The 24,311-nt window shown below is 48.3% G+C and overlaps 1 protein-coding gene across 1 annotated transcript; it reads left to right on the top strand.

Annotated features, from left to right (window-relative positions):
- The first annotated feature begins 17,673 nt into the window (after positions 1-17,673).
- On the top strand, positions 17,674-22,420 carry Nxnl2 (nucleoredoxin-like 2). The gene is made up of 2 exons (NM_001170429.1): positions 17,674-17,975; positions 21,832-22,420. Exons 1-2 carry the CDS (start codon positions 17,674-17,676, stop codon positions 21,998-22,000), a joined length of 471 nt encoding a protein of 156 aa, NP_001163900.1. The 3' UTR covers positions 22,001-22,420.
- The last annotated feature ends 1,891 nt before the right edge of the window (positions 22,421-24,311 follow it).

The following is a 24,311-nucleotide window of genomic DNA, read 5'->3' as shown; positions in this document are numbered from 1 at the left end:
AGTCCTGTTTCTGTATTGGAGCTGGAAGCTGACTGAAGAGAAAGGGTTGGAGGCTCTTCTCAAACCTTGACGCTCACATAGACGGCTGTTGCTGGTGACCCAGGACTGGGGCGCACCTCCTGATTGTTCTTATGTACAGGTTGAAGTACCCAAAATAGTTTTGAGACTTATTGTCCTGAACTTGTCTCCTTGGACTTCAAAGATTTGACATAGGACAGCCAGGAAGAGGGACAGTACCCGTAGCTTGTTGATAAAGTTGCCCTGTGTCTCGGTGCTCTGTAAACTCTGGATATGTGCTATTTACTGGGGACCTGGGGGCTGGTTGGTTTGTTGTTATTTTGGGGTGTCTGTTTTTTTCTTACTAAGTTGTTTATTTACTTTACCTGTTTTTTGTTCTTTAATGGGCGTATGTATGTGCCACAGGTAGTCTGAATGTTTGAGGGTTCGTTCCTGATTTTTGGGTTCCAAGAATTAAACTCAAGTTGTTGGGCTTGGTAGCGAGCACCTTTGCCCTCTGGTCTATCTTGCCATCTCTGGAGACCTGATTTTAGCGAAATGTTGTTCAGAGTTTCTCTGATTTCTGTGAAGAAGTGGTTTCCACCATTCTTATTTCTCAGTCTAGTGTTTAAGGACATTTTATTTGTAGTAACGAGTGTGGGTGTATCTGGGTTGGAGTATGTGCGTGTGGAAGTGGCTGCCCTCAAAGGCTGGAAGAGTGCTGCTTCTCCTGGAATTACAGGGGCTTGTAAGCAAGCTGGTGTGTGTGCTGGAAACTGAACCTGAGTCCTCTGGAAGAGCCCCGGATGTGCTTAACCACCGAGCCGGCTCTCTAACCCTGTCTCTAAATTTGACTCTTCACACTAGGAAGGACAAGATTTTCCACAGTGAGCCTCCACCTGTAAAGGAGGACTGTAACTATACATGAATTGCTCAAAAGTGTCTGAGACGTCCAGTCGGCACCACACCAGGACTGCGGTACTGCGGTCCTTAGTCCGAGCAGCCTGGGGTATAGGAGAGAGTGTCGTCTTGACAGTGCCTGACCAGGCTATCCGTGTTCATGACATACGTGAGAGAGCTGCAGTAAGTAAGCAAGCTTGCAAGGACAGTAAACTCATTGTCTGCTCAGTGAGGCCAAGGAGACCTGGGATCCTAGCTTTGTGGAAGAAGGTGCCACCTCCACGTAATGTGTAGTGAAGCTGACCATCTAGATGGCAAAGGCATTCCACATGGAATCCTGGCTCCAAAGGAAAGCCACGTCCTAGAGCAAGGTGCCGCTGGGTGTGTGTGGGAAGCAGCCCCCCACCCCCAGTAGATTCCAAATGAGTGGCTCATCTTTGTAGAGGTTTGATGGGTTCGTGCTTCCAGAAGAATCCCTGAGTCAAAACTCAGATTTGGATGCTGACTGCTAAAACATTCATGGCGTGGCTCTCATGTGATTGTCCCTCATCCCCCGACTGAAGAAAGCTAGCTGCTTTGTCCCCGAGTCTCATTCTCTTTACGGGTGCTTGGGGTGCTTTTTTTTTTTTTTTTTTTTTTTTTTTAAATCTTGAAATTGTAGAACTGCCATGTTCTTGGTGCTGTGCGCTGTATGGGTACCAGCAGTTGTCAATGGTTGGTTCTTGCAAGAGAGGACAGTGAGAAGGTTGCCTTTCGAAAGGATTAGCAGCAGTTCTGCGCTTTAGAAAACACAGCTGCAAGTGTTCAAACTTGTTTAGGGTAGCGTTTCAGATGTTAATGTCCTCCAAGATTTCATTCTAAGTCGTTTCTAATCTAGGTCGACTTTAGAAGTCTTTTTAATTGCATTTGTTCAGCAGCAACCATGTGGTGTCAGAGGACAGCTTGTGGGAAGGAGTCCGTTCTCTCCTCCTGCCCAGGTGTTAAACTTGAGTCTTCAGATTTGTTAGCAGTCACCTTCACACACTGAGCCATCTTGATGGCCTTCCTGGTGTGGCTTTACTGCTCTTCAGATACTGACACAACTGTGTGCTTCCTCTGACTTACTAGGTCTTCTTCCTTTTCCTGTTGCACATCCCCATCCCTCACCTCTAAGTCTCTGATGACCTCCAACTTGTTGTTCTGCCTCTGCCTCCCCATGGTCCAATTACAGTGTGCACCACCACATTCAAGGACTCTCCTAACCGAGCTACACTGTACCTCACTTGTGTTATTTTCCACAGTCGCAAATATACACATAATTGTTTTCACTTAAAATACCTTAATGGTATAAAATAAATGGGTATATGGCTATTCTTGCTATTTCTCCATTAATTGTGAATTATTAACTTGTCATGTTGAAGATTCCCATCCCCACCCCCCCAGATAATGTGACTTGATCAAGTATGACACCGGCTAACCTCAGAGACAGCAGAAACGGCTTCTAAGATTTGTTCCTGTTACATGTTTTGGGAGGACTTTATGAGTTTGTCTTTTGAGACTGTGTGGTGTGTTCCAAGCTGGCCTTGAGCACACTGTGTGGGTAAAGACAACCTTGATCCCTCCTGATTCTGCCTCCTGAATGCTAAGGTTGCAAATGTGCACCAACATGCCAGGGTTACGTCATGTTAAGACTCATACCCAGGATGTTATGCTTGCTAGGCAAGCACTGTTCGCACTGAGCCACGGCCTCGGCGACATGTTTAGAAGTTGTCAGTGGAGTTCTCTGAGGTTATGCTGAGCAATTTGGAAGCCGTGATGGGGCAGCTGCTGGACTTCAGAAATGCAGTGAACAGGGTTTTATAAGGACTGGCCTTTGGCAGGGATTTGGCACTCTGGGCTCCGATCTTTAAAATGTTTGTTTCTCAGTCTCTTAGAGGCTTTTCTTGATCATCTCTGAACACTTAGTTCCTTTATGTGTAAGAAGAATAGTGTCTGTTTTGGAGAGAATAATTTATTTTTGCTCAATTTCAGAATCAGAAACGGGAGTTAGGTGATCAGAGGCCTAGGAAACTCCTGTCAGTACGTCATGGTGCCTGCTGCGTGAGCAGACTTGCTGTCGCCAGGCTGCTCTGCGGGGACTGTCCCTGCTGGAGTGGATGGTGATGTGTAGTAGCTGAACAGACACTTGTGACTTCAGGGTTCTTCCCCATGTTGCACTGAGGAGCCAGTACCAAAGTTAGCCCAGCAGGCGTCCCTGTGTTTGTGAGAGAGCAGCTCTGGAGTGTGACTTGAGAAGGGCAAAGTAAAACAAATGGTTTGCAGCAGCTGGCTCTGCAGACACCGAGAAAGCTTAGGGGCTGACTAGGGGTCGCAGCGTTCCACCAGTTCCTGGGAACAGTTTGCTGACTAGGCAGTACCAGCCGTGACTCCTCTGGTCCCCATCGGCACTAGCCTTCACTTTCGTCATGCATGGAGCACGGAAGCTTCCAGTCCTTCCCATGACGTACAGAAAAATCCCCAAATTCTCATGTCTGTATGATGTGGAAGTTTCTTCAGTTTCTTTTTTCAAGTATGTGTGTGTGCTGGCAGGTACCCATATTATTGGCCTCTGGCTCTGTGATACCAGGGAGGAAGAGTCACAACCCCTTTACTTGTGTGCCCTTCATGACTAAAGCCAACACCAAATTTAGCTGCTGACCTTCATGGGAACAAAGAATCTTTAGGCCTTAATCCTTCACAAGTTAGATGCTTGGCTAGTAAGGTCCTGCCATGGGGAGTCCTGCTGTAGTAGGGAGTGTAGGGGGGTTCTGCCTTTTATTCCGGGTTCCCTCATCTGATCTAATGGCTGCAGCATTAGGTCTCCAGTCATCTTTTTCTCCTCAAACTTCATGTTGTATGTTTTTCTGCCCCATTTGAAAGTCACTGTAGGCCTGCATAAGAATGACTACTAAAATCCATGAGTGTGACAGGATATTAGACTGTCCTGAACACTTCCTCCACCAAAGAAATTACTCCATCACTACGTTTCGCCTCATGCAAGCTCTTAGGACATGGGTAGAGAGAAGCCATATTTGTCAAAATACCAACCACACAAGAACAGTGTCAGCCTCATTGCTTATACCCCACCCCCAACCCCCCAAAGCTCAGGATCCTCAGTCCTGATGTCTTTCTAAGTTCTTGTTAGGATGCCCCATTATTCTCTGCTCACCGCCCACCTCACAGTGCAGTCTTCCACATTCACCCAGAAGCTGGCACAGTGAGGCTTTTCCCACGAGACCTCTGATCCTGGTGTCTGTTTCTGCCTTAGTTACTTAACTGTTGCTGTGACAAAGCACCTTTGTCAAGGCAGATTCTAGGAGGAAGGGGTTTATTTGGGGTTTGGGTTCCAGGGGGTCAAGAGCCCAGCACACCATGGCAGGGTCGCAGTGCGGTAGTTGGTGCAGCCAGCTAAGAGCTCTTGTCTCAAAACACAATCGAAAGGTAACTGGGAATAGGGTGTGGTTCCCAGCTTAGCCTATCATCAGTGACATACTTCCAGCAAGGCCACACCTCCTAAACCTACCCACATACCCACAGTGCCACTAACTAGAGAGCACGCATGCAGATGCTAGAGTCCACGGGGGAATCTTGGCACACCTTCCTGTCCCTCTGTGTTTTGATACGTTAACTTGCTGGATGGGATTTTACTCTTGCTTACACTGGTTGGCAGCAGGCTTCTGGGACGTACCTGTCTGCATCCCCCAGCACAGGAGTTACAGTGCCCCGTACCCAGGCATGCATTTGTTCATTCTTCATTCATTCATTGGTTCTAGAAGTCTAAGCTCATGTCCATGCTTGTGTGGGGAGCAACCACATCAGCTGGCTGGCCCACAGTTCCTTATCCTTTAAACCACTCTGGTTTTATAATGTCCAAGTCGGGCCAAAGAATGAGGTGTTGGGTCTCCCCCCCCCCCCCCCAAACCCACCCCTGGGTGCCATATTCAAGGTGACCGGACAAACTACCCTTTTTGGATACACGTTCTCACTGTATCCCAATCTGATCTGAAACTCTGTCCCTCTGCCTCAGCCTCTGTGTACTGGGATTACTACTGTGCTCAGCCTAATCCTTGTTCCTCTATCTCCCAACTGTGAGGAAAAGCTAGCTTGATGTTTTTTGATGGGGAATACTGTGAGATCTCATCCAGCTCATCGTGAAAAGGTTAATATATCTTGAGGAAGGAAATTGTTAAGGTGGGACTTCAGTGAACCATAACACTAAGAATTCTTAGTTAAGAGTCATTTATGTGTAATTTTGTGCCTTTTTTAAAGGGGTGTTTGTGAGTGAGTGTGCAAGAGAGAGTGCACTTGTGTGCTCACAAGTATTCAAGGAAGCCAGTGGGTCATCAGCTTCCTTGGAGGTAGAGTCGTAGGGGTTGTGAACTGCCTGATATGAGTGCTTGCAGCAGAACTCAGGTCCTCTACAAGAGCAGCAGGCATTCATAAAGGCTGAGCTATCAGAAGCCCCTTTAATGGTCTTTAAAGGCAATACAGTGAGGGTCCATAATTTGGACCTTGACTCAAATAGTATGTAAAAGCTAAGAGTGTTTATTCTACAGAAGTCCAGCATGCTGGAGTCTACCATCTTCCAAGGTGGAGGCACCACAGTGAGCTCACAGCTCTGATTTAAAGCACATTACGGGAATTCCAGGAAAGGAGTAAGTAACCTCTGTCTTAATCTGTTGGCTCTATCTCTAGGGACATCCCAAGACCATTGCTGGGGCGAGGGGTGCTGGAAACTATTGCCTGGGAAGTGTGGAACTGTTGCTGACCCATTGTCCTTGCCTCAGGCCAGACGGTGGGACAGCCTTTGAGGCTCTCTGAAGCCTGTCATGGAGTTAGCCTGTCTCAGCCCTGTGTTACGAACACTCTTCTTGCGATTCTGAGGACATCTTGGGTTCTTGCACACAGTTTTATCTGCTGAACCACTTTTCAGGCATCTGGAGTGTGTTTCTGAGGTACATACCAGCTTACTCGTTCTAAACAGCCTGAGGCACGGAGCTTCATCTGGGCTCTAACTTACATGTTAGGATCTCACATGACTCCCTCACGCTGCCCTCAGGCTCACTGTGGGGCAGAAGATAATCTTGAGCACCCTGCTGCTGCTACCACAGGGTACTAGGGTGGCAGGTGTGAGCCCCCATGCTGGCCCATAGGCTTCCAGGGCCCTGTGTTCCCTAGGCGAACACTACCAGCTACCTCCTGGTCCCGCTTAGGTCTTATGATTCCTGTAACTATGAGCCTGCAGAGAAGACTTAGTGACTATAGAGCTCTGGCTCTTAGAGGACTCTGGTTCGATTCCCAGCCTTCACATGGTGACTCAAAACCATCTGTAACTCAGACTGGGAGAGAGCTTCTGGCCTCTGTAGGCACTGCACACACTGTACATGCAGACAGAACACCCATGCACACAATTTAAAAGTGGGGGGGAGGGGGATTCCTGTAATAGAATGTGGACGTAGTTTGTGATAGCGTTTCTGATGAGTTGTAGATACTTGGAGAAAACAGAAAAGGAAGGTGCGCTTCTGCCTCAGGGGAGACAAGTAAATAGGGACTCTTGGTCCTGGAGCCTTCGGACTGACAGGCAGAACAAAGGGTTACAAGTTAATTACCTCAGATATTTCATTAATAAGGAAACAGTATGAAGCCAGTGTTAACCCAGTTATGCCATATCCAGACAAAATATTACAAGAAAACCACAGGTCAATAATCCCCAGGAATAGTGGAGGTACAGTCATGAACATTGATCTGCAGATGGGCTGGAGAGATGGCTCAGAGGTTAAGAACACTGACTGTTCTTCCTGAGGTCCTGAGTTCAATTCCCAGCAACCACATGGTGGCTCACAAGCATCTGTAATGAGACCCGATGCCCTCTTCAGACACACCTACAGTGTACTTACATATAATAAATAAATCTTTTAAAAATGTTTAGAAAATCAGGTACTGCATACTAAATATATCAGGGAATAGAAGGCCCAGCTCATCTGGAGAGGGAGAAAGCACATTTGGTGATGTCTAGCATCTGCGCTAAGCCCTGGAAAAAGCCAAGTTAGAAGGAGTTTTCTCTCGCTAGCCACAGGCTTAAAAAGCAGGCCAATAGCTGAGGCTCTTGTCATGTAATCCTGATAGCAGGTCTGTCCACTACAAGTCGTCCTCTGACCTCCACAAGAAGGCAGCAGATGGGTGCCTAGCTCCTGCAGTGGGGAATGAGGGAGGGACTGAAGTGTCTGATAAGGAGGCCTTCATACTATAGCAGAGTAACTGCTCAGCCCCCAGCCCCCTGCATCAGGTGTCTACAGTACCTGTAATCCAGTTCCAAGGGGGGCCCTGAGAGCACGGCCTTGCCTGGCACCTGCAGTCATGCCCTCACACGTACATAATTCTAAAAAGAAATATAGAAACCATTTCAGGAAGGTCCAATTGTGGATAACGTATTCTAACAGTTATGAGAACGTTATCAACAGTTTTATGCTTTTGAACAAAATAGGCAGCTCTCTAGAAAATGTGGTAATGAAAACTCACAGTTAAAATATAATTTTAAAAACCCTCACACAGGCCTGTAGCTGTTAAATTAAATCAGGAAAAACAAAACAACAGAAGAAAACCTGTCCATAGAGAAAGAACTCAAAGGGCCAGGAGAGGTGTGGACTACGGAGCTCCTCTCATAAACAGTGTTTGGAGCCCCAGCAAGATGGAGACTAATAACAAAAACAAAGCCACAGATCTCAGTTCGCACTTCATTACATTAGTAGTTTTAGTACTGAGACTCCGGGAGCGTACCTTGGAAAAAGCAAGGCAGACTTTTCCACAGGGAAGAACACAAAAGGTTCAGAAGTCACACAGAAGACCAACCTTTTAAAACTTTGATGACCCTGACATTTTAGATCTGAAGGAATTTTAGATACTTTAGGTTTTGAAGTTACAAGTATCAGAATAAATGAAAAGAATTGTTTTTCTCTTTGTATTACCTTTAAGCCTTGGCTATAAGATTGCTTAGAAATAATGATAGCTCAGTGGCAGTAAGCAGCACTTAAAAAAAAAGACTGGATGTAACCCAGGATAGCCTCAGACTCAATGTGTAACCAAGGATATCTTAAATTTCTGGTCCTCTTGCCTTCACTGTCACCACACCAGGTTTACAGAGTGCTGAGTAAGAACTCCACCAACAGATGCACATCCATTCCGTAGCCCATGTTTTTTATAAAATTTGTGTGTATATATCAAGAGAGTCTTAAGAGAGTGGAGTGGTATTCCCTCTTTTTCAGGAACTTGGCTGTTGAAGCTAACCTTGACTTCCTAATTCTATCCTGATCCCTGGTCTCTGGCATGCCTGGGAGGCACCGAAGGGCAGGGGTTGGGACCTTAGAAGTTCCCAGAAACCCAGAGAATACCCTTCAGGTCAAGGCCTATAAGCTTGTGAGGCAGTTAGGGAGATATTTTCAGCCTGAATGTCCCAATGACCTCAGAGCCCCAGAAGGACTCCAAACAACCTGAGCCCCCCAACACCACAAAAACAAAAGCAACATGTCTCCAGCTTCTCAGGTCACGAAGGGACCCAGCTCCCCTTCCATAGCATTCCCATCTGATTGCTTGATGATATTTTTACTTTCTCCCCACTAGGGAAAAGCATCTCCTTAGAGAGTCAATTACTGGCAAGCTGGTGTGTTCCGCAGAGCAGAACTATTTCATGTGTTTGTGTTAGTGGGTGTGGGTGTGGGGATAGCAGGTGGGAAAGGGGGAAAAGAGGGCAGTGGAGCAAGGCAAAAGCTTCCTGTCATGGTTTCTGGTGTAGAGGGAGATGACAGTGTAGTTTATGGTATCAGGCTGGTGGTCCTGCTTTCACACTGTGCTTGCCTCCTTAGGCTGCTCCATAGCTGTTGGCTGAGTCTCTCCCAAAAGACTGCCATCTATGCTTAGAGACTGTTTTCAGACCTGCAAGCTTCATGTGTGATGTGGCTAGAGAGAAGTCCCCAGGCAGAGCTCAGTGGTTGACTGGCTGGTGACTGAGGGCGTGCACCCCACACACACACCCCACACCCCGTACGTGTTCTCGTATTTATTTGGCCACTTCCAGAGTGGCAATCTGTCACCCTGGGTTGGGGAATAAAAACAGTGACTCTGATGAGCCTGGAAGATATCAGTACAGTTGGGACCAGAAGAAAAGGGGTTGTTCAGGGAGGATATGTCCCCTGGGTTAAGCAGGACCCACTGGGAAGATGTTGAGATCTTGGATCTGTGTGAAAATGTATCCAGACTGCGTTTTGTTTGAGGGGTGCCATGGGATCACAGACAACAAGTAACATCATTTGTTTTTCTTGGATTGATGGGCCCAGTGTATTTATCCCTGAGATAATGTCTACTAAATACCTAAGGCTAACTAACTGCGTACTTCACATACCAGTTGCAATTCAAGAAAAGACTCACTTCAAAACAGTGGCTAGTTTAGCTGGCAACTCAGTTGCGTGTTGGACAGTCACTGGCTACTCAGTCATACTGCAGCGCACAAAGTATTCATGTGTCAGTGACGTGTTTGTGGTATCGTGGCCACGGTAACGTCATGGCACAGTGCATCTGCCTGTGCTGTGGCGTTTGTCCGAGAGTCATCCAGTGATTAGTTAACAGGAGTTCGGTGCCACTGACTTGATTTAGGTCCTACCAGCTCTTTCTCCAGCATGGCTTCTATTTTAGCAAGGTGAGCCTAAGCAGGAGAAAGGAGGAAAATATGTTAGTAGTATTTACAAAATCTGTCTGCCACCTCTATGGGGTCATAGTCTATCAGCAAAGACTTATAAAAATCCAGTTTTTCCTCCCGGCCCCAGGCTCCCGTAATAACGACTCAAAATAAATACAAACACCTTGGCTATAAGCTTTGTTTGGTTCCCCGATTAGATCATAACTTAATATCCCATTTATTCTAATCTATTTTCTACCACGTGGCTGGTTACCTCGGCTCAGCTCCCATCTTCTGTTCTCCCTGGTTCCTTCTCCTTGCTTGGCTCTCCTAGACTCCAGTCTCCCTACCAGCTGTCCCGCCTTCTATTTCCTGTCATTGGCCAATCAGCTTTATTTGACAGGTGAAGCTTCTGAACAGACATAAGAGATTCCTTCTACAAGGACTTAATCACACACACATTGGAAAACTGTCTGAGGTGATCATTAGAGGATAGGTCACGACTTACTTGGATTTTGAGGCTTAGAAATGTCAGATTCAGGCAGCTGTCTCTGAAAAGCTTTTTTTGACTTTTTCCTATACTAATGATGGCAGCAGCAGTTAAAGTCAGGAAGGAGAAGGTGGTTCAGCGAGTGGGGGCCCTGTTGCCAAGCCTATGACCCGAGTTAATCCTGGGACCCACATAGTAGGAGGCAACTGACTCCGGCCAATTGTCCTTTGACGTTCACCTCCTCCCAAATAAATAAACAGAAAATCAGAATAAAAAGAAAGTCAAGAGGACTGCACCAGGTAAAGGGTCCTCCTTTTTAATGTCCTTTTTTTTTTTTTTTTTGGTTCTTTTTTTCGGAGCTGGGGACTGAACCCAGGGCCTTGTGCTTCCTAGGCAAGCGCTCTACCACTGAGCTAAATCCCCAACCCCTAATGTCTTTATTAGCATACATCAGTTATACATAATAATGGGTTTATTATGGCATTTCCATACCTGTACACAGAACATTTCAACCCTAGTCTTCCTCTTGCAGTTTTCTTGTCCACTCCCCACTCCTTTCCTTCCCGACAGTCCCCAGGGCATTGTTACTCTTATATGGGGGACTGAGGCACCATTCTGAAAGAATGGATACCCTGCTGACCACACCTGAGGGAGCCACAGAAAGGCCTGTGTGTGCTGTTCTGCCCATGCACATGGCTGACTTGGATCACAGTATTAGTGGAAAACACAAGCCCTTATCCAGTAAAGTGCTTTGCGGTTTCAATGTTCTCCTGTGACTTTTTTTTTTAAAGATGCATCTTTAATTATGTAGAGGGGTGTGTGTGTGCATGTGTGTGCTACTCTATTATATCTAGAGAGATTTCTTTTTGGTGAGTCTGAAGAAGTCAGACAGCGGGAGCTTTGTAATCTATAGCAAAATGTAGCTCAATGTAAAGTAGCTAGAGCCCAGATCTGAGTAATCCAAGACGCACTTAAATTATACAGGTTGTCTTTAAGAACATGGAGAAACGGGCTGGAGAGATGGCTCAGTGGTTAGGAGCACTGACTGCTCTTCCAGAGGTCCTGAGTTCAAATCCCAGCAACCACATGGTGGCTCACAACCATCTGTAATGAGATCTGATGTCCTCTTCTGGTGTCTGAAGACGGCTACAGTGTACTCATATATAATAATAAAGAAAAAAACAATATATGGTAGCATGTCTGTATTAGTCATGGTTTTCTAGAGTAACAGAACTCAGAATGAATTTTTCTATCTATATAAAAGTATTTACTAGAATTATTTACAGTCCAGTTAATCAAATAATGCCTGGCTGTGAACAAAAGATCCAAGAATCCAATAGAGGCTCAGTATACAGCCTGGACGTCTCAGCTGGTCTTCACTGTATGCTGGAATCCTAAAAAAGTAGGCTCTAATGACAAATGAGGAACTGACTTGATAGCCATGAAGACCTTACACACGTTTTTAATGAAACTCCTTCCTCATGGTTTTAAGACAGAGTTCCATGTGTCATGGGCTGACTTCGAACTCTCTATGTAGCCAAAAGTCTTGAAGTTCTGATCCTCTCCCCCACCTCCCACATGCTAGGAATACAGAATTGTACTAGTACTCCTGGTTTGCATGGTGCTGGAGGTTGAACCCAGGGCCTCATGGGTACTACTTGGCAAGCACCCCACTAGTCAGCTAACTGAGCTACACCCCAGCCCTCAAAGAAAAGAGTCTGTGTGGCAGCTAGAGAGACGCCAAGGTGCCATGGCCTTTGATAAGTGATAAAGAGGAATAGAGCTGGAATCTGAAGGTGGCACTGACAAACTCTTCAATGACCAGCAGCAGTGAAGGAGAAGGGCTAAGTCAGAATACAAGGACAGACGGGACTTCTGACCAAGGCTGCTAGCTAGGGGCACCAAGGGCTATGGGTGTGTGTGTGTGTGTGTGTGTGTGCGTGCGCGTGCGCACATTGTACCAGGATTCTTCTCTGGGACAAGCCTCTGGGTAAATCTGTGATGGAATGTTTCTTGTCCACAATAATGGCTCTCGTGACCTTTTTCATTTTATGTGCCTTCTGGTCTTTGGCCATATCCACCCTCTCTCCCTTTCTTAAGCAGCCACTTGGATTCATCACGAGGCTACATTCTAATGGCATTCTCCATCTTAAGTCACCCCTCTGTCCCCTCCCCAGCCCTGATCTGATTAAGTTTCTGCCCTCTTAATGGCTCACCATCGGCATTAGCTTCTCAGCACGGTATGTGATTATTCGTGTGTGTATCCCAGTCACGAAGGCCTCACGTTGTCAACTCCTGGGCACACACACCCTATCCATACAGGGAAATAACTCAAAAGTGAATATTTAAAGCCAGGAAATCCAGTGTGCTGTCTGTACCCTGGTGTCTAATTTGTTTGCTAATCAGATAAAAATTCAATAATTATATTTGTATATTCATAAGTAGCCCTCCAGAGATAAGTGGGTCACTACTGTGTGCACACACATTTTCTGGGGGGAGGGGTTTCTTGCTGAGCCCACTTAATGGCATTTTTGCTGAAGGCAGGTCAAAGGAATCAGATAGCAATGGGAGATGGGTGACGCTTAGCAGGATTCTTCTCTGAGTCCGGTTTAGGCAGGCCCTGTATACAACTTGAAAAGAAAATTAGAAAGGGCTTCTAAAGCTCAGAGCAATATTTATCACAGTTCTGGGGATGGAACCCGGAGCACTGCCCGAGCTAAGCAAACACTCTAGCTGCGCGCGTCGCCGAGTCTCAGTGGGATCGGTTTATAAACACAGTGGATACACTAAGTCACTCCTTAAACTCCGGTCTGTTTTCACTGCTTCTGTTTCACCTCACTCCCCAAACGCGCCGGATGAAGATGAAAATGATGGGGGAAGAGCAGAGCGCCCCACGAGCCCTGTGGTTTCCGGTCAGAAATCTGAGACGTTTTTTGCCGAACACCCAGCGACCTTCCAGCTGCATCCAAACAGAGTCCTTGTTGCTGCGAGAATGGCGTCTACCTGGGAAGACCAAAACCAAGACTCCCCGGTAACTTGTATCTGCCCACGAGCAAGTGGAACTTGAGTTAATCTCTTCTCCTCCAAACCTGCCGCCGCCGGGGTGGGATGGGGGGGGAGCTCCTCGATTGCTGGCTACGCTGTCACCAGCTGCTTGTGGAACTGAGCCTCCCATGGCCATGGTAGGTGGCAGGATGAGCGGAGAGGATCCTAGAGAGGGAGGCTGCTCGGGCCATCATTAAAGCCCATGCCTGTGATCCTGCAGGGCACGCTAAGATTAGCTGAAGTCTAGAGTGAACTGATTTGTCCTCATTCTTGCTCCCACCTTAGTTGCGAGGGTAGGATAGGGGGCAGGTGCTACCAGTGTGTAGTCGGGGCGGGGGTGGAGGTTGGGAGGCACCCGGGGAGGTTCCTTTGAAGACTGGCTGCCTTGGGGTGGTCAGCAATGACCTTGAGAAGTTGGGACTCTATCTCAACTGTCCAGCTCTCTGGGCACACTCGAAGGCGCTGCTTATAGCTCCCCACACACAAACTCACACTGGCCCAGGCCAAGGCAGATGTCCTGGAGTGGGGGAATGGGGTGAGTCTGTCTCTTTAGGACCCCAATACTCCAGAGGACTCCTTTGCTTGCAGTACCTGCCTCTCCACTGCACATGAGGGAAGCTTCTGGGGCTGGGGATTTAGCTCAGTGGTAGAGCGCTTACCTAGGAAGCGCAAGGCCCTGGGTTCAGTCCCCAGCTCCGAAAAAAAAGAACCAAAAAAAAAAAAAAAAAAAAAATCTGAACTGTAAAACAAGGGAAGCTTCTGCTTTGGTTCATGTCTACTCCGCTCTCCGGCCCACCCTCTCATGCTGGAGCTTTATCTCAAGTCAGGCCTCTGCACACGCAATATAAGCTGCTTGTGACTCCTCTCAGCCCCTTCCAGTTGTCTATGCCTTTCCTCTTCCCAAAATGGTCGTGAGCCATCACAGTACGGTGCCTCCATCCCATTGTCTTCCCTGGCTAAACCCACTTGACCAACACACCAGACAGGCTGAGCCAGCAGGAGAAAGCCTCCAGCTCTTTCCGTCTTATTCGGTGCTGAGATGTGAAGACTCCATTACCAAGGAGTCTCTCACCTCACAACTGGACCCCTCTGGCCACTGAATATTAAGTTGCTTTCCTCCTCCCTCTGACTCTTTCACACAATGTTCAAAATACCTCCCCCACCCTGTCCTTCATTTTTTAAAAAGTGATCTTAAGGGCTGGAGAGATGGCTCAGTAGTTAAGAGAGCACTGACTGCTCTTCCAGAGGTCCTGAGTTCAATTCCCAGCAACCACATGGTGGCTCACAACCATCTGTAATGGGATCTGATGCCCTCTTCTGGTATCTGAAGATAGCTACATTGTACTTATATATAATAAATAAATCAATCTAAAAAAAAGAAAAAAAAGAAAAAGAAAAAGTGATCTTAAGTAGCCCAGGCTGGCCTCATACAAAGTGGAGAATGGCTTTGAACTGATTCTCCCTCCCAAGTGCTGGGAACACAAGGTACATGCCACTGCACCTGGTTTGTAAGGAGCTGGGATGAACCGGGACCTTGTGCATATTAGGCAGGCACTCAATCAACTGAGCAATGTTCCTAGCCCCACTCCATTGTCCTGCTCTGGATCAGAAAGCAATCTGGAGATTAGTCCAGATAGAAAGACAGGAAACAGCTAAGCCGGTGTGGAAAAGGACAAATCCCATACCCTCACCACCTGTGTCTGGCTGAGTCAAGAGTTTTGACCCAGCTCTCTGGAGACTCACCCACACAGAAAGGACACTCCCTCACTGAAAATATCACAGCATTAATCCATCCAGTGAACCATGCTCACCATCAAAACATGCCTGGGTCTTTCTGCGACCTTGAAGAGCAAAGTTACTTTGATTTTTAAAAGTTGTTTTGGTTCAAGGTTTATAGTTAACCGAACCTTCTCCTCAGATATGAGCCTGTCTGTGAATCACCTTATAATTTTACCTATAGGAAAAAAAACAAAAACAAGCGGAACAACAACAACAAAACAAACAAACAAACAAAACAAAAAACAAAAAACCAAAGCGTGTGGGCTCAGCCTGTGTGAAGAGGCCTTCCTGCTCTTGCAATGGATTTGAGTTCCTTTCGAAGAGCCCACGTCACACATCACGAGGCTCACAACTGCCTCTAACTCCAGCTTCAGGGAAGCCAGTGCTCCTCTTCTAGCTTCTACGGCACCTGTACAACAAATAATTCTGAAATAATCCTTTCAGAATAATCCTGTTGTTGAAAAAACCCAACATCTTACAACAAGGAAATAAGGCCAACAACGCTTTTCACACGTTCCCCCAGCCTTGGTAAGTGGAGAACATTGTCACATTGTAACACCGAATGTTACATCACATCAACAACTGTTGGCTCCTGTTCTCGTGCCTGCACTTGGCTTTGTTCAAGTGTGTTTGTCCTTCTTCATCAATAAAATTGAAGCTTTGCTTGAAGCTCTGACCGTTTTAAGTGCTGTGGTTCACATATCGAGGCAGGAGGGTAGCCTTTAGATTGCACCATCCACTGAGATCAGGGGACGGAACTCGGGTGGTCAGGCTTAGAACTTAACCACCAATGTCTTAAACCACAGAGTCAGCCTGCTGGCCCCTGAAGTTCTACATTGAAAGCCATGATCCCCCCATGTCTCTACAGAGTCCACTGAAGCTCTGAGAGGGGAACCAGTCAAGTTGGGGCACCCAGGCAATGTGGAATCCCAACACCCCTGCAGATGATAGGTTGACTCTGCAGGACCGGGTGGCAGCTGAAGGCTTCTAAAATTAGACCGGACCGACATTCCATAGTGTCTGTTGAATAAGCTAACATTTGGCAGGTGCATAGGGGGAAAACACACTCTAACTTGATGCGGGGATAGAAGAATGACTAACTATGGTGAATGTGACAGAGCCGAGGGCTTAGTCCACCCCCACAGGGGAAAGGCGGGTGTAGCCCGATTACTGGAGATGAACAGGTCCTTGGAGGGATACACGAGATGAAGGCTCCAGCAGTTTGTCTGGGACTCCTGAAAGTCCATTTCCCCTGGTGGACGAAACTCTAGAATCTTTATTGACGGTAGTTTAGTTCTCTCCGCAAACCTACCCTGAGGCCACAACGAGGAAGCACAGAGAAAAACCTCTCCCCCTTTTGCTGATGGCCAAGTGCTTTCAATTCCAAACAACCAGCGCACCAAAGTGGCAGGATCTGGGATCCCACATGCTGGTTTTCTCCACCGCCTCTAATTTTTTAATAATTTCCTAAAACCTCTTTGCAATATTTTTATTTATTTTTACCTTGTGTGTATGAATACTCTGCCCACGTTGCACTACATGTATGCCTGGTGCCCGTGTGATCCCTTAAAACTGGAGTTGTGCAAGTTTTGTAAGCCACCCTGAGGATGCTGACAAAACACAGGTCCTCGGCAAAAGCCACCAGCCAGCGCTCTTAATGACCCTGAGCCATCTTTCCAGCTCCCACTCTTTAATTTTTAAAACGCTGCTCTTGAGAGTTATTTATCTAGATCTTTAAGGTTTGGGGTGTGCCGGTACACGCTGACCCACAAGCTCCAACGTGGCAGGGAGCTGAACCTTTTTTACTGTAAAAACTTCTGGACCTTCACAGCGCCTGCGCATCTTTAACACTCTGGCTCTCCTCATGCAACCTTGAGACCTGCCCTCAATTTTCTTCCAGAATTCCAGGATCTGGGCGGTGGAGGTATACATCCGGAACACAAGAGCCCTGGCTCCCCACAGCCGGCCGGCCTATTCTGACTAAAGGCAGAACTGCCCTTTACTTTCCTCGCCCCTTTTCAGAGGCTCTAAGGGGATACAACAGCTTCCGAGGGGAATCCACCGTAAAGGCTCAATGAAGTAGTGATTTTCTTGGGGTTGGGAGGGAGGGCTGGAGATGGCCACCTGGAGCCAGGAAAGCTATTTAAAGGCTTATCTGGGGCAGGAAAATTCTCCTGGGAAGGATGAGGGGCGCGGCGTGGTTGGAGGAGTGGGGTCAGTGGGCTAGGCAGAGCCTTGGCAAGACCAGGCTCTTTTGGGTGGGTTGGGGAGCGGGCTGGTGGGCGGAACAGAACTCGGGTCAGCTGAACAGGGCAGGGGTGGATTAAGTGGGGTGGAACTGGGCGCGTGGGGTGTGATGGGGGGTGGATCCGAACAAATCTTGGGTGTGGTCGCGGGTGAGGGAGACAGGATGCTGGTGGCCGGGGCGCGGGTGGGCGGGACGCAGGTGGAACGGAGCAGGGTTCTGGTGGAAGATGTGGGGCTCCGGAGGGTAGAGTGGGTCTCGAGTAGGCAAGGCAGGATAAAATAGAGGCTGGGAGAGGTTGATGGTGTGGCTCTGCTTTTGGAGTTGGGCACCCAGCTGTCATCGCTGCGGCTGGAGTGGCCACTGCGCTCCCTCCTCCCTAGGGCTCACGGCGCGCTGCTCTAGAGGAAGGCGGGGCTGAGAGGCGCCGAGGGCAGCGCCAGGCTCCGCATTCCCTTCCTGCTGACAGGTGGCCGTGCGGCCCGGGGCTCGTCTCTCCACTGCGTCCTGCTCACGCCGGGCTCCGGGGCTATGGTGGACGTGCTGGGCGGGCGGCGCCTGATGACCCGCGAGGGCACGCTGGTGGAGGCCGAGGCGGCGCTGCAGAACAAGGTGGTAGCTCTGTACTTTGCCGCAGGCCGGTGCGCGCCCAGCCGCGACTTCACGCCGCTGCTCTGCGACTTCTACACGGAGCTGGTGAGCGAGGCGCGGCGGCCCGCACCCTTCGAGGTGGTTTTCGTGTCGGCGGACCGCAGCGCCGAAGAGATGCTGGACTTCATGCGCGAGCTGCACGGCTCCTGGCTGGCATTGCCCTTCCACGACCCCTACCGGCAGTGAGTGGGGACCCGGGGGTCATCAGCACGGGGTTGGCGCTCTGGCTCCTCCGGGACACCTCTCCTGCACCGAGCTGCTGTTTCATGCGCGGATCCTTCACTTCCTATCCCGCCTTTTTTGCTGTTCAGGTCTCAACGCAGGTCAATTCCACTGACCCTGGGTTTCAGCACCCGTGGTGCTCCGGTCGGCCAGCATTTTCTGCCTTTTATGATTAGGGATCCGTATATCTCAGGAGCCCCGGAACTGATCCTGGTGCTGGCTGGTATCCCTTAGCTTGTAGGCTCCTTGATTCGAAGTGGGGGCTACGGATATCTCCCTTGTCCACAGAGCTGTGTTGGGGGTACCCCGAGAGAAGTGGGGAGGGCCTCATAGCGGGAGGAGCCAGGTGCTAGCCATCTCTGAGATTTCATTTTTACCTACAGCGAAGGAGTTCCCTAACTATAACGTTTCATTAACATGGACGCTTTCACAATACATGTAAAGGAAACAGGAGTAGGCAGATGTTAGAGCAGGCAGGGCTGAAGAGTTTCAGGAGAAGAACCTAGAAAGAGGGGGAGGAGGGTATGGAAGAGTCCAGATGGAGGTCTCATTGCACACACCCCCAGCCCTGCCCGCTTCTACAACAGATGCCAGTTTCTGGGTATCCTCTGACTCTGGGTCCTGGGTTTGTTACCCATTTGCGATGCTACCTGTGAATCCTTTCTGGAAAACGAAGCAAAGCCAACTTTGAGACGTCCCATAGACTCATAATCACTAGAAGCCCACTTAGTCTCTCTCTCTCTCTCTCTCTCTCTCTCTCTCTCTCTCTCTCTCTCTCTCTGTCCATATGTGCATGTTCACAAGTGTGCACTTGCGGGCACATGCCAATAGAGATCAGAGGACAACCTGAGCACAGTCTCTGCTGTTATTTCTCAGCTGTCATCCACCATGTATTTTCGAGGCAGAGCCTCACACTGTCCTGTAAATTCACTAACCTGGCTGGCCAGTGAGCCCTAGGGCATCAGTCTCTGCCCCCTCAGCTCTGGGATTACAAGTGCTTTTTATGTGGTTTTCAGGACTGAATTTATGTGTCCCCCGTCCCCCCCACCCCGTGCTTTGGGTCTTTACTGACCGAGCCACCTCCCCCCATTTTCCTAAACTCATTCTCTTTGGTGGGGAAGCTGCTTAGCCTTGGGGCAGGTATGAGGCCTCACTTATGCTGGTACCGTGAAAATCCCACTGATAGTAAGTCTAAGTGACAGCTGATAGCCTTTGCCTAAGGACTCCCTGGAGAACAGCTCCAAGGGCTGTGCTTTAAAATGTGACGACTCGTGGCACACTCAATTACACGTAGCTTTAAAAGACACACTTGTTTTTGCAGTCGGCGCTAATTAGGCAGAGAATTCTGCCCCTCTGGAGACTAGGGCTCTGGGTTGCCCAAGAGGATGGTAGGAAAGAAGGTTAATGGCTAAGTAAAAAGATGCACAGAGAATGCAGTAGACCTAGTCCGTGAAAGGGCTCTGTTATGTATTGCTTTTCTTATTGCTGTGACAAAATATTTGACAAAAGCAACGTAAGAGAGAATGGGGAGCTGGCTCAGCGAGTAAGCATGCAGGTATGGCGACCTAAGTTCAAATCCCCAGCCTTCAGTTAACAAAAACAAAACCCAAACCAGACAGGGCTGCATGTAACCCTAGCAATGGAGGGGCGGAGTCAGCCAGAAGGGGCGGGGTCAGCTCGATCCTGGGAGCTCACCGGCCAGGCAGCCAGTCTAGCTGAAACAGGACAGCTTTAGTTTCAGTAAGAGAACCTGTCTCAAGAGAATAACTATGACATCTGTCCCATCCCTCTGGTCTCCGAATGAAACGCATGGGCACACCACCTCTCGCACGCACAAAATTTAAGAAACTTAAAGTGGGGAGGGTTTATTTTGGTTACAGTTCGAAGGCTGGCCCTTAGGGCAGAAGCATGAGGAGGCGGGTCTCTGTGTCTACAGCCTGGAGCTGGAGCATTCCTGGATGAAGGAAAGCTGGTACCGAACTTTCTACTCCTCAGCCTTTTCCAGGGTTTGCCTCCTAGATGATTGTAGACCCTGCCGAACAGACAATCAACATTAACCACGCCAGGCTCCTAGTGATGTCGGCCGTGAGAGGTCAGCTTGTTGGTGTATTGCTGGTGTAGGCACACAGTCCGTTCTCCTGGGGTCTGCCTGTGTACCCTGGCTGATGTCTTTTCCCAGGGTGATTAGCAACCGACCGCAAATGTACATTGACTCCCTTGAGAAGGGTGTTACTTTGGGGACCATGTAGATCTTTCCCCCTTCCTTCTCCTCACTTCTATTCCAGAACCTTTCTGCTCCAGGTGTGAATGAATGGTCCTCTGAGCACAGGATGGCCCAGCTGGGCCTTTGAGCACAGGATAGCCCAACTCGTCTGTTCTGCATTTCCCAAAGGGAGTTTCCGGTTGTAAACTTAGCTATTCATCTTTGTCCCTTCCCAGTACTTCCTTCCTGCGAACCAGGAAGTAGAATATTCTGAGGGGATTGCTGGAGCTGTGCCCTCGATTCCATTGTCTCAGCTCAAATTTGTAGAATCAGACCATGGGCCAAAGGAAAAAGAGCCACAACTGGGGACAGGTAAAAACTGCAGAAACCATCCAGGGGGTGCTCCGGAAGTTGCTGTCTGCTGTAGTGGGTAAGGCAGGACAGGAAGGTCGTATAGGCCCTGACTGGGAAGTGAACCAGGAAGGGACCGTTGTGTATGTAACTTTCCCTCAGAGGCCTCTACTATTTACTACTGTTCCTCAGTTCCAAGGAAGGAAGAGGAAGAAATTTCCTACTACCAAGAAAATCACTTGTGGCTCCCTTAGATGGCTGTGGCATGTCTGCACCTGTAGGAAGGAATGCCCAGAGTTCTCGCCTTGCCCTCAGAATTATGCAGGTGCATTACAGTGAAGCCCTGTCCTCCCACCCAGCAACAGATACTGTGTCACATAGCCCAGAGAGGCAGTTGTTTATTACCAATGTCTCTGAAACAAGGCTCAGGTGTCTGGCTGGTATTGTCCCCTCTGCCCAGGTGTCCCATTGCGGTGGCCTTGAAGAAGGCTCTGCCTTAGCCTGAGGATGACTGCAGAACGGGTGCCAATGCTCTCTGTAGGTGTTTTCTCAGGTTGAGGGTTCCATTTTATCCCCTTCTCTGTGACTGAATTTATCTGTCTAGAAAGAAAGCCTCCTGCCTCAGCCTTCCTGAGCACTAACTTTATAGACGTGTGTTACCATACGTGGCGGAACCAGATCTCCAAGCAGCTGCAGATACATGTTCATGCTACAGGTTGCCACTCCCATGAGAACCCTTGAAGAACTTACAGTGACCTCACTGCAATGCCAGTCCTCATAGGCTGGGATGTGGGCAGAGTCCATGGTGCCGAGCAGGCATTTTCCCCTCCTCAGGCCAGCCCAGCCTCTGATCTGCCTTCTGGAACATTGCTTGGTGTTGGAGCACCTCTCCTTTTAGCTGATGTGTTTTGGCCCTGCCTTGTTCCAAGTCTTTTCTAGATGATGTCTTACAGTCTCCCTATGCTATTCAAGCTGGTCTCAAACATATGAGTTAAACTAATCCCTCTGCCTCAGCCTCTTGAGAGGCTGGAACCACAGGCTACTTGAGTTTTGGATAACTGTATTTTTAGTTCCGTGGGAGTTTGATTGTATCTTCAGCTTGAGATTTCTATAGTATGGCTGTCTCTTGGTATCTGGATCCTGGATTCCCTGCGGTTGCATTCACATCCCTATATAAAATGGCAGCGTTTGCACAGAACCTACCAACAGCTCCCTTTCCTTTCAGACCTGCTCAATGCTAACCTCTGCCCTTCTGTCCTCAGTGAGCTGAAGAAGAGGTATGACATCACCGTCATCCCCAAGGTCGTGGTCATCAAGCAGAATGGAGCCGTCATCACCAACAAAGGGCGGAAACAGATCCGGGAGCGCGGACTAGCTTGCTTTCAGAACTGGGTGGAAGCAGCTGATGTTTTCCAAAACTTCTCAGGGTGAATCTGCAGGGATCAGAGTAGGTGCTGGAAGTGCAGGGCGACCTGCCTTCAAGGAGGGCTTAACTGGTTCTCTTCTCTGTTTGGGGATGTCATAGCCGAGTCACCAAGCTGTGGCAGAGAGCGGAAACAGCTCAGGGAAGAACTACACCCACCCTCTGTGGGTCCTAGAGCTCCTTCGGGGTGAACTTTTATTACTTATAGCTTTCTCCACCCGTGCCTAGGCTCCAGGACACATGGGCAGTGAGCTACCAGAGACCTATGCGAGATACTCTTTCCTGCAGGTTTCTCTGGAAAATTGACCTATGAGGTGATGTGTTTTCTGACGACCTATCACACTTTAGTGATGCTTTGGTAAACATCTCTGTTACTCAAGTTTGTCCACTGTGTAATTTAATAAACCAACATTCACAGTTTGAGCAGATCTGATGTTTTTCTTCCTCCTTTCAAACCAAGTACCAACAGAAGGACAAATCAGTAAATACCGTGCTTGAGCTGTTCTTTTACCTGAGGAGGTTCCATACCTGTGCGCCTCATCTTGGAAGACTTTTCTAACCTTTGTCTTTTCTCGTGCTTTTCTTTCTTCTCTCCTTCCTTCCCTCCTTCTCCTTCTTTTCCTCATTTTTCCTTTTTGCTTCTTCGAATACCATTTTTTTTCTCTTTCTCCCATTACCTTCCCTCCTCCCTCCTCCCCTCTTTTCTTTTGGAATTGGGGATTGAGTCCATAGCCTTGCTTGTTAGGCAAGCCCTCTATCTGCCCCTCTGTGTATGCATGCATTTTATAGGTGTACACGGTTGTATGGGGGACACATACATGTGCACATGCGGGCGTGTGTGCAAAGGTTGATATCCAGTGTCTTCCCTGATGGTTCTTTGCCATTTTTATGATTTTTCTTTTTCAGTGTGTGTGTGTGTCTGTGTGTGCAGGTGCCTGTGGAGGCTAAGAGAGGGCATCAGGTCCTCTGGAGCTGGAGTTAGTGGCAACTGCGAGCTGACAGATGTGTGCTCAGAACGGAACTCTTGTCTTCGGAAAGAGCACCAAGCACTCCTCACCACTGAGCCATTTCTCTATCCTCCTTGGCTTTTTACGTTTGCATAATGCTGAGGATTGAATCCATGGCTCTGTTCATGCAGGACACGCACAGTATTTCTGAGCTATACCCCAAATCCTTTTATAATTTTGTTTTGTATTTTGAGAGGCCCCCTCACTTAGAGCTCATTGATTCGTTCAGCCAGGGTGACCTGCCAATAAGCTCCAGATGTCCCCTTGACTCTACCTCCCAGGGACAGAGCTTCAGAGGACATGTCATGCCTGGCTTTTACATGGTCCCAGGGATCTGAACACAAGTCCTCACCCTTGTGTGGCAGGCACAAGACTGTCGGAGTCCCCACCCCCCCAGCCCTTTACCCAACTAGCCCCTTTTATTTTTGATAGTATAACAATAGCCCAGAAAGAAATTAATTGGTATTTCAAAGGTATAAAGTCACGCTGTGCATTCTGGCATGTCCCTTGGTGACAGTCTATGTTTCCAACAGTGGCCCCATAAGATTATAGTGGCACCAAACAATTCTGTTGCTTGGTTAGTTCTATGATATTTGCACTATTCTAAACTTACATAATGCTTTCCAATGTGGTTAATGCTGGCAGGAGGGCAGGACCCAGAAGCACACGAATGACAAACCTCTGGGCATGTCTGTGTGGCAGTTCCTAGGTTAGATAAATTGAGGCATGAAGACTCACCCTGAATGTCGGGTGTCACTGTTCTGTGGGATGGGGTCTGCCTTAGTCACCGTTCTGCTGTTCTGTTGTTGTGAAGAGATGTCATGGCCAAGGCAACCCTTATGAAAGAAGCCAATTAACTGGAGGCTGGCTTCAGAGGTTCAGCCCATTATTGTCACGGCAGGTAGCATGCTGGCACACAGGCGGATGCTGGAGCTGAGAGATACATCTTTATCTATAGGCAGAGAGAGGGGCTCTGGGCTATCAATAGGCTTTGGAAACCTAAGAAATCACCTCTGGTGATGCTTTTCCTCCAATAACATCACACCTTCTAATCCTTTTAATCCTTTCAAATAGTGTCACTCCCCAGTAACTAAGCATTCAAATATATGAGCCTATAGGAGCTGGGATGGATAGTTTTATGTTAATCTGACGTAAGGTAAAGTCATTTGAGAAGGAAACTCGATTAAGAAAATACCTCCATAAGGTCAGGCTGTAGGCAAACCTGTAGGACATTTTCTTAATTAGTGGTTGATGGAGAGGGCCCAGACCACTGTGCGTGGTGCTATCCCTTGGACTGGTGGTCCTGGGTTCT

The sequence above is a fragment of the Rattus norvegicus genome, chromosome 17, assembly GCF_036323735.1.
Source record: "Rattus norvegicus strain BN/NHsdMcwi chromosome 17, GRCr8, whole genome shotgun sequence".
Taxonomy (NCBI): domain Eukaryota; kingdom Metazoa; phylum Chordata; class Mammalia; order Rodentia; family Muridae; genus Rattus; species Rattus norvegicus.
Note: the sequence above shows the minus strand (reverse complement) of the source record. Positions and strands in the feature narration are given on the sequence as shown.

Coding starts and splice junctions, on each gene's coding strand:
- Nxnl2 (NM_001170429.1), top strand. CDS start 17,674: ATGGTGGACGTGCTGGGCGGGCGGCGCCTGATGACCCGCGAGGGCACG. Junction 17,976..21,831: donor TTCCACGACCCCTACCGGCA/GTGAGTGGGGAC, acceptor TTCTGTCCTCAG/TGAGCTGAAGAAGAGGTATG.